Genomic DNA, 10,290 nt, shown 5'->3' with positions numbered 1-10,290 from the left:
TAATGACTGAACGAGTAATAATCAATATCTGAATAAAAAAATACATGTGTAAATCATAACTTGCATTGACAGTGCAAAGGGATAGAAATGAACTGAATATATATGACATTCAAAAAGATCTAAATAAAATAACAACAAATAATGAGAAACGACAAGAATACACTGAGAAATCGGTCTGCAGAGAACAATTCTGCATCAGATGAAACGTGGATTCTAAACAATCCATAGCGACAAACAAGCTCAATAATGAACACAAATTCTTTGAAACACAATATACAAAAAAATCTTGCATGTGTTATGGGGAGGGGGAAAGGGTGGGGGTCAACAGCAGATCTTATTCAGTTTCAGGAAACAGTAAAAAGCTGTACTTATGAGATTGCCATTTGAATAAAAATCAAACAAGAGACATAAAAAAATAAAATAAAAACCCACCTCAAACCAATCTGAAAGTTACAACTAAATGCAATATATTAAAAACATGAACAAAAACATTATTCAGATCATCAAGAGTAAATTCAAACATATCACATAAATAGCTGAACTCAAATTGAAAAATTGCACACACAAAAATCAACTCTTAAAATGAAATGTTCTTAATTTGAAGGCTCCAAGGCAAAGAAGTTTTAGCTGAGTCCACAAAGTCAGAACATTTTCAATGAGGTACAGGTTTCCCAACCACAGTATGTCAAGGCATATTTACATTCATCACAAATGACACAATCATGACATTTATCACTTTGAGAACCAGCAGCAACAGATGTGCTCATTAAAACCATTTCAATATTATGGATACCTTCCACTACAAATCTGCTGAACACTTTGCCAAAAACTCCCTGAAACAAATAAAAAACATCCAAGGTAGGTAAAATCTGTGTCCAACTTATTGTTTCTACATAAACTCTTCGATCATCCTGTTTTACCTGCACTCATTCCTTTTAAACAGGAAACTTCTCACCGCTCTTACCCTTGATTATTCTATCTGTGTTCTGTTATCATCATGATATTAGAGACAAATCCATTGCTAAAACTTTGTCAATCAATGGGTCATCATGACAAGACCTTGTTTGGTCAGTCCTGTTTTTAGAAAATAGACAGCAGGTCTAGTTACAGAAACAAAAGGAAAGTGAACCTTACCTTATCACTTGTTATGACCTCCACAAAATCTATTCAAAAAAAAAAAAGCCAGAAAATGGAGGTAGCCTCAAAATGGAGGACAATTTACAGAGGCTATGAAAAGACAATATAAAAAAGCCAGAAGTGAAAAGAGGGAAAGTCTTTAATCCGGGGTTCTTAAAAGGGGGTTTAATGTATAATTAACAAATGTAGCTCTTAGTACTCACGTCACTATTTCCTTCAACTCAGGAGCTTTGTAGATGTTTTTGTGTCCATAACCATAACGACTATCAAAGTTGACCAGCTTAACATCTTTGGTGTGAGAAGAGCGACTACTCTTCGCAACCTGGTACAGCTGAAACAAACAGAATGGCAACCCCTCATTAAAAAAACAGAAAACAAACCTTGAGCTCATCAGTGATAACCATCTGCACAAATCATTTAAAATCAAAAATCTCTCATACATAAACAAAAATCAAACAAAAAACCAACAATACACACACAAAAGCAAAGTTAAACATTTAATGTTCACTTCCATCTTCTAGAAAACACACTGAAGTTCTTATCTGTTCTTTATAAAATATATACTAGCATCTCCTGCTTTGCTTGACTTTTGGGTGTTATGTGACTTCACAAAAGAGTTAAAACCAGTCTTTTTTTTCAGACTTTTCTTTTTATTTGATATTTAAAGCTCTGCAGTAAATAAGCAGGGATGTTGTTACAAATTCACACCTATAGGACAAATGTCCTGATCTCTTTAGAATCAATAGGACATTTGACCATGTTCAGAAATTTCAATAGGACATCATAATTTTGTGCAAAACACTGTCCATGGAATGGTTCCAAAATCATGTGAACACACACATGCTTTAATACACACACATAGAGGATATATACACCAAACATTTGTGCATACATTGTTTTATCAATTTAGTTCCAAATAGGACACACACAAAAAGAAACAAACATCTAAAAAGCAACAAAAACCTTCAGCGCTCTTTTTTTGATTGTCTCACAAACTGCATGATTTGACTAGAAAATAAAATACTGAGAAAAAAAAGAAAAAACAGTCCGGTTCAACACAGATTCGACAAAGCAGTATGGTCTCTTTGCTGTCAAGGTCTAACCAACCAAACAGGGTCAGCCATGAATAGTTGGCCGTTTCTATGAATTTCCTGTCGTGCCGACATGTCCTGTACAAAAGACAAAACTTCTCTTTCCGTGGTTGTGCCAGTTTCAGCGACGACACTGTCATTGGCACTGTCATTTTCAAGAATGACGCTCGCCGTGTGTTTACCTGTTTTTGACTCAAACGTAGCACAGGATGCCGTTGAAAAGCCAAAAATCTTCAGCTTTTGTTGATCTTTGGCAGACTTTAGTTTTATTTCGGTGGCATAATTCAATGCGCTTCGTCAAAATGTCTCGAACTAAAACCGAAAGCAGACGCAAGACTTAATAGTCAGTTGGAGTTGTCTCCCGTACTCCTAACTTTTGTGTGCTGCATCTATATATCGAACGGCTCATATATATCGAAAACGGTTCGGAATTCCCGAAAACGCAAGATCAGCACAACACCTGTACGCGAGAGTGCTCGGTCGCTTTTTGAAAATGTGTATCTTGAACGGAAAATATCGAATATCACGCTGTCCGAAGGCATGGAGTTCTTATCGGACAATGACAGCGCTCAGTTCAAAATGATAGGACATCTGACCGCCATGCGGCAATGTGAATCGGACATTTGAGCCTTTCAATCGGTCTATGTCCGATGTCCGACGCCTAACGACATCCCTGAATAAGTCAAGTGTTTTATGTGAAAATACCTTCTCTCCAAGGTCGTACGGAACAATTCGGTCATCCTCTGCATGCAGAATCATGATATGCGACGTTACTCTTGTGATCCTGCAACAAAGAAGATGAACACTGCACGTCACCACTCTGTCCAACCATTCATCGCCTGACACTCCAATCCCCTTACAAATTACAGCAAGAATGCTGTCAAAGATTCATTGACGGTTTGCCTAATAAAGCCAGATACTGATTTCATGATTGAATGACAAACAAAAAGGAACAGTGTAACAGTGTCCCAAGGATTTGGAAAGCACAACCACATAGTAGGGAAAAACAATTAAAACCATCCAGAATCAAAAAACAAGAAAGATTAGTTTATAGTTATTGGAAGGTTTATTTTTAAACAAAATGAAACATTCACAAGAACATCGCCTCAATAGTCTTTATAATTATAGTGGACAGATAGAGAGATAATTATGAGACAAATAAAAAACTTCGCTAAGTATGCGTTAAATGTGACCTCTGGTCAGAGTCACTAGCTGTCTATCTGTGTTTGGATGTTTAGCTCGACTCAAGGAAATGGATGTTTAGCTCGACTCAAGGAAATGGATGTTTAGCTAGACTCAAGGAAATGGATGTTTAGCTAGACTCAAGGAAATGGATGTTTAGCTAGACTCAAGGAAATGGATGTTTAGCTAGACTCAAGGAAATGGATGTTTAGCTAGACTCAAGGAAATGGATGTTTAGCTAGACTCAAGGAAATGGATGTTTAGCTCGACTCAAGGAAATGGATGTTTAGCTCGACTCAAGGAAATGGATGTTTAGCTAGACTCAAGGAAATGGATGTTTAGCTAGACTCAAGGAAATGGATGTTTAGCTAGACTCAAGGAAATGGATGTTTAGCTAGACTCAAGGAAATGGATGTTTAGCTAGACTCAAGGAAATGGATGTTTAGCTAGACTCAAGGAAATGGATGTTTAGCTAGACTCAAGGAAATGGATGTTTAGCTAGACTCAAGGAAATTGATGCAAAACAAGAGCCAAGCACTCACGATTTATCACTGCTGAAGTGGATGTTATGTTCCATGGCGCTGTCTCTCAGGAAAGACTTGAAACCAGGGATGTTTGCAAAAGGCTGCAACAGCAAGATTCAATAAAACTATCCATACAAAATTCCAATTGTTCCATTATACCCAGTTGAATCATGGTGGGTGGAAGGAAGTCTAGTCTAAGAATACACAAACTTGAAACCAGACAGAGTATCTGTGACAGACCTGCATTGTCTAAAAATTGTAATCCAAAATTCATGTATCAAAAGCATAGCCTGCATTTGACTTAATATCAAAATATCAGTGTGGTAAGAAAAAAAAACCTGGAACAAAGTCAACAGCTCAGAAATGTTTGAATACAGAACATGAGTATAATTCACTACTTTAAAAAAAAAGTGTTCTACGAGATCTTGACTGAACTTAAAACATACCATTTTTACAACACTCACATACACACACACGCTTTGTTTTAGCCTTGATTCTCCGTATCATTTTGTTCATTTTTTAACTCAAGACTCCCCGGGCAACAGAAAATACTTACAAATGCAAAAGGATGCTGAATAGCTGCGTCTACAATATTGTTGAAGGGAGATTCCAGAATTAAGCCGAGCGGTGGGTCCCCTGAAACACGTGATTCAAATGATTACAGGTTACAGACATGCTACTGCTATTACAATGAGACACTCAACTTCTTTTCAGAAGCATGCGATGGTAACAACGTCTTTTATATACCACTATTAAACTATAAAAGTTTTTATTTTTAAACTCTCGACTTTTAAAATTGTTTTGTTTTTACCCAGTTTGAGCTAGACACATGGCATAATCTTTTGATGACATGCAACTTTTGTGGGCAGATTAGACTGCAAGCTTTGTTGATAGTCAGTTTTCACATCAATGCAAGTTGATTCAAACACACCCACACTCTCTACATCCACTGACAACATTTTCCGACTTACCTTCATCGCAAAGCTTTCTGGACAGGCTGGTACTAATTCTGAAATAACAAAGCAAACAGAATCAACATCAACACACTGCTTCTTTCTGGACGCAGTACTGTGCATGCCTGTAAGTGCAATTGCACCAAAAATCAATCTTACTCAGTGCCACAAAAAAACACAAAAAAAACCCACACCAATCTCTCTCACTTTTTAAGGACATAAGAGCATGCAAGCGTTTCACTTGTTGTGCTCCTTTTGATAATACATGTACCATTATTTCTTGACACTGTTGTTTAAAAAAAACAAAAACAACATACACCAACTACACAGAAAAATCCTACCGCCTTTATTCATTTATTATATAACTAAGAAATATCAGAAAGATAAATAAATCAGAGACAGCAGATTAAGCAATCAATGGAGAACAGACACCTACCCAGTGCCCAGAGAGTGCCCCCACACAACGACAGGTGCCCCCCCACTCTTCTCCTTCAGCCACTTGAAGGCAAAGTACGCGTCCTTCACCACTCCCTCCTCTGTGGGGACACCGGTGGAGTCTGCAAAGCCTGGAAAACAAACAAGGCTGTGAGTTTCCTCTTCTTTTGCACAGTCTTCTTGATGATGTATATTGCGAGACCGATTCTGAAATATTTCTCTTTGTCTCTGTTATTTTCAATGATTCTATCTTTTATCTCTAAGTATTAAGTTGTTTGTTTCCTCACAACAGAAGTTTCTGTCAATGGTTTCATCAAAAGAGCTTTGTTATGTGTTTTTATATTTTAGAGATGCTTGCCACAGAGTTCCCCTTGGCAATTGTACCTGATATGTCCCTGGCTTGATCAAATCACATAAAAAGTGATCTTATTGTTGGTTACAAAGACATACACTATTTAGAGAACATCTTTTTGTTGATTAAAAAAACAAAAAAACATACCGTACCATTTACAGACCATACCAGAAACAGAGAGTGACAATTTTACTTTCCATGACATGGAGACGGAGTAGCGGTGGGGCATAAAATGTTTGTTTTCTTTGGTGTTGCTATGATATTAAGAATTTTTGTATATTTAAGGCTTGATTTTTAAACTTCACATGATTCTCTGAATAAAACCGCAACAATTCTCACCTCGATAATCCACTGTCAAAACATGAGCGTCTAAGCGAGACAGGAACTTGTACATCTGAATACGATGGTAGGCACCTCTGTTAAAAACAAAAATGAAAAGCAAAATTAGGATATAGACATCTTCCACATTTTCTCTCCCTCCTTCCCCCCCCCTCTTCTCACACACACACACACACACAAAGCAAATCCTCTTGGAAATGAGCTACCAAACGTGTGATAAAAAAATCTTTCTGATGACAGTAGCTTTAAAATAAATCTATCAAAATCTTCTCACCTAGTTCCACTGTTTCCATGGAGATAAAGAAAAATGGGTTTGTCAGAACGGAGCAGATCTTCATATTCCTCCCATGGAACATCTCGCTCTGCAGACAAACTGGCGGGAAGGGTATGCCTGCACATTATACCAACACAAAACATGTAGTCTGAAGTCAGCCATGTAAGAGTAGAGCCGACAAGCAAAGTCAATGATTCATAGAATCATACAGATCTATCTAAGAAAACCGATTCAGTGCTTGCTCAGTTGCTGTCAGTGTCAGCTCTGTAACCAAACATGAAAGAACTAAATAGAAAGAGAGAAGCACACACACACACCAGACATGGGAATTAAAAAAAGTTAAAAAAGGCTAAAAATGTTTTTGCATTGGAAGACGCGAAGCGTCAAGCCAACGGCGCAAAGCGCCTAGCCTTACTAGGGGGATTTTTCTCTCTCCATAGAACCCAAATGGTGCAATTTGGTGTCATCTGAGCTCCAAATTTGCCATTAAATTCACGTTTTAGAACCAAAGAGGTTTGGTTTTTTGCCTTCCCCATTTATTATTTCAGCGGACACTTATGCTTTTTCGGCGGAACAAAAAAAATTTCTGCGGACAATTCCCATGCCCGACATACAAACACTGAATCAGAAAGACAAATGATGGAGAGAGATTTGCAAATATTTCACTTTCAGATAGCTATAGATGAATAGCAAAGAAACAAAAAGGAAATGTGAGCCTGAGAGCACACACAAACACACAGTGCAACTGCGAAGGCACGTGCACTTACACAAACACTCTCTCACAACTCACCATGCCCCAATCATGATGCCCTTTTCCACATCAAAATAGAAATTACGTGTAGAGTTGAGTCCAAAATCTGTGGGATACGATGGGTCCACAAATGGAGGCCATTTCACTGCAAACACATTTCAGATTAAAAACTATACATACAAAGGTTTTGGTTGGCTCTTCCACGCCTTCCAGTCTTAATCTAATCTTACTGCCCTTTTTATGAACTATTTTACTTAACAACTTGGAAGTCATTTCCTACACAAATAAAAGTATTATGCATCTTTTGTAACACTGACACACACAGCAAGCAATAACAAAACTGTGCGCCACACAATATTCTCACAGTTTGTTCCCTCTAATTTTACACAATTTCATTTCACGCAAACACCTTAGGCCAAAAAAAAATTGTCTGTTTCTGGTAACATGGCTAAAAAAAATAGGGTCGGTAGGTCGGCTTGCTTTTTTTTTTTTTTTTTCTTTTTTTTTTTTTTCTTTCCCAAATGTAGACCAATAAAACTAACTTTAAAAATCGCGCAAAGAGACTGGATTCACTATACATAGAGACAAGACACTCAACACATTTACAAATCTGTGACAAAGACTGAAAGAGTATGACATGTTTTTCTTTGTTTACCTGGTCTGATCGTCAGTGACCAGTCAAGGTCGTATTCGTCAGCTTTCACCTGCACCGAATGTTTTTTCAAGTCAAACTCGGGTGTATGGATATCATGAAACACATCCCGGAGCGTGAATGTTTCAGGATACGCACTAATAAGTTTAACTCCCGTTTTTTCGTGCACGCACTTCTCCAGCGTCAACGCCAGAATGTGTCGAACATCACCTTTAGATTCCATATTTCAACGCAGCGTGAATGCTTCGGTGTTTGGTGGTTTTACAGGAAGTACATAGAGTGATGTCCCTTACAACTGTGATGTAGGGTTATGCCCCTTCAATCGTCAGCGGACTTTCGTTTTCACACGTTTTTGTTGTTCATTTTCTCACCCTGTCCTTATACCACCAAAAAAAAAATTTAAAAAATTTGAGTTTGGAAAAAAAAAGTTTAGGGTCGGCGCCGAAATTTAGGGTCGGTCGGGTGACCAGAAACAGACAATTTTTTTTTTTTGCCTTAAAAAGAAGGTGTATAATTTTGTAAAACTATCCGTGCCTAACCAAGAGTAGAGAAGACCAGCTTGGGAACAATCCAAGAGTTGTCCATCAAGAAGATGGGGAGAGCGATGTAGGAAATGAAGGCGACAAAGCCCAACACTTTCAGGTGCCAAAGCCATCTCACCACCTCACCTCTGAAATGAAATGAGGAGAAACTAATTCAAGTTACATGGTTCAATGTCATTGCTTTCCACCCCCGAGTCTGACTGTATTAGATTTCATCTTCAAGTCTGTATACAATATATTGCTTCTATTCATGAATGTTAAAAATACTAATGTACATAACAAATTAATGTTGAAAACGACGTTAAACATCAAATAAAGAAAGAAATAACAAATTAATGTATTGTATTTTGTATACACCAAACAGAGGAAAGGACATGCAGTTGGAAGAAGGAAAAACCTGCAGGGAATAGGGGTGGGGTGGGGGTTGAGTGATGGGCTTTATAACTGCAAAATGCTTGCTGTTGAAGAGTTTTATACAAAAAACAAAACAAAACAAAAAAGGTAAAAAAATAATCAAGTCACAGAAATGCACATAGGCTAGCTTTACCAGCTTGCACTTTAGACAATGTGTAAAAAGTAGCAATCGATGAAGTGTCTATTTGTAATGAGTAGTGTAACTTTCCCAGAAAATGTAAATCTGAATAAAAGTTTCAATTTTTTAATATTTTTTTAATATGATCAACATAAAACATTTTTTGTCGCATATATGTGCTATGAATTAATTACATAATTATCTGAAGCAACACAAGCAGTTAAACTCATGAGTCAGCCCTTCTGATCAATGGATACTGACTTGACTAGCCTATAGCTAGGGCACAGCTGTGGTCTGACCTCTTCCAGGGTGTGTAGACTGTATCCTCACTGACCATACAGGTGTGTAGATCTGGGTCATTGCAGGTATAAGCTGACCTCTCTGGGTCTTACCCAGTGAATGCTATGTTTTATCATGTTCAAAATGTACCTAGGTTCATGATCTGTCTGTGAGCAGGATTTGACAATAAAATGACTTTGAATGACAATAAAATGGCAAAGCATCCTTGGCTTTTGCTGCTCACAGTCACACTCACGATTATCTCCCAAGATCGAGCAGCGGGTCAGCTGCTCATTGCGTAACTCTTTACCTTATTTAGGCTGATGGGGTCTATGTCGACCAAAAGAGTGGGATTCCCTGTAGGTGGAGTTCCTGTAGGGGGATTCCCTGTATACAGGGAATATCACAATAAGGTGTAGTTCCTGTAACGTTTCGCTGATATCGCTGAAAGTCACGGGATGCTTAGCGACATCGGTAGAATTTGATGTTTTTCGATCTTTTTTGATATTTCTTAGTAATTCGAGTATGGTTTGCAAGTTTTATTGAAAAAAACACCCTGTGGTATTCCCTGTATACAGGGAATCCCCCTACAGGAACTCCACCTACAGGGAATCCCACTCTTTTGGTCGACATAGACCCCATCAGCCTTATTTAGTACAAAGAATGCTTGCTATAATAATAATGCTAACATGCATGGCAACAATTAAAACCACGCTCGAACTATCTGCAGTAATTGTGTAAGTCAAAGCCTCTACAAAAGAGTTTATTTTGATGTTACTTTCTGGTGAATGTAAGCTAGCCGGTCGAGCATTATGAACTAATGACGAGTGAATGCCGGCGGAGAATCAAGAAGGGTGTGTTGTGGTCAGTTGTGCCAGGGACCTAATATAGGTCAGTTGTACTAGCACGTACGGTCCAAAGTCCAAAGCGATGGCACACAACCACGACCAAAACAACCCCATGTTGCACAGGTGAATGAAATCGCTAGCAGACTCACAAGTAAATTAGAGCAGTGATACTAAATGTACTTAGTTCATTTACCTGAACGATATCAGCTTCAACTGCCATGCACTTTTGGCGATGTTACCAACATTTGTTTCCTTCTCCTTCACGATCATACTCCTCGACTCCATGTTGGTAAACACAACAATGCTGTCGGGTCTGTCTAATTTTAGAAATGCGGTCATTGGTGGTTGGTATGAAGTCGGTGAGAGATCCTACCAATCAGAATCCGTTTAGCTTAGCAC

The 10,290-nt window shown here is 38.1% G+C and overlaps 1 protein-coding gene across 1 annotated transcript; it reads right to left on the bottom strand.

Moving 5' to 3' along the window:
* Positions 1-295: 295 nt before the first annotated feature.
* Positions 296-10,225, bottom strand: LOC138952904 (lysophosphatidylserine lipase ABHD12-like). Its single transcript, XM_070324655.1, has 12 exons — positions 10,085-10,225; positions 8,230-8,360; positions 7,078-7,183; positions 6,288-6,404; positions 6,014-6,090; positions 5,324-5,453; positions 4,906-4,943; positions 4,491-4,570; positions 3,953-4,035; positions 2,934-3,012; positions 1,341-1,468; positions 296-833 (listed from the first exon to the last, which is right to left on the bottom strand). Exons 1-12 carry the CDS (start codon positions 10,174-10,176, stop codon positions 800-802), a joined length of 1,095 nt encoding a protein of 364 aa, XP_070180756.1. The 5' UTR covers positions 10,177-10,225; the 3' UTR covers positions 296-799.
* Positions 10,226-10,290: the final 65 nt, after the last annotated feature.

This window comes from Littorina saxatilis, linkage group LG17 (genome assembly GCF_037325665.1).
Source record: "Littorina saxatilis isolate snail1 linkage group LG17, US_GU_Lsax_2.0, whole genome shotgun sequence".
In the NCBI taxonomy this organism is placed as follows: Eukaryota; Metazoa; Mollusca; class Gastropoda; order Littorinimorpha; family Littorinidae; genus Littorina; species Littorina saxatilis.
This window is presented reverse-complemented; position numbering and strand designations above follow the sequence as displayed.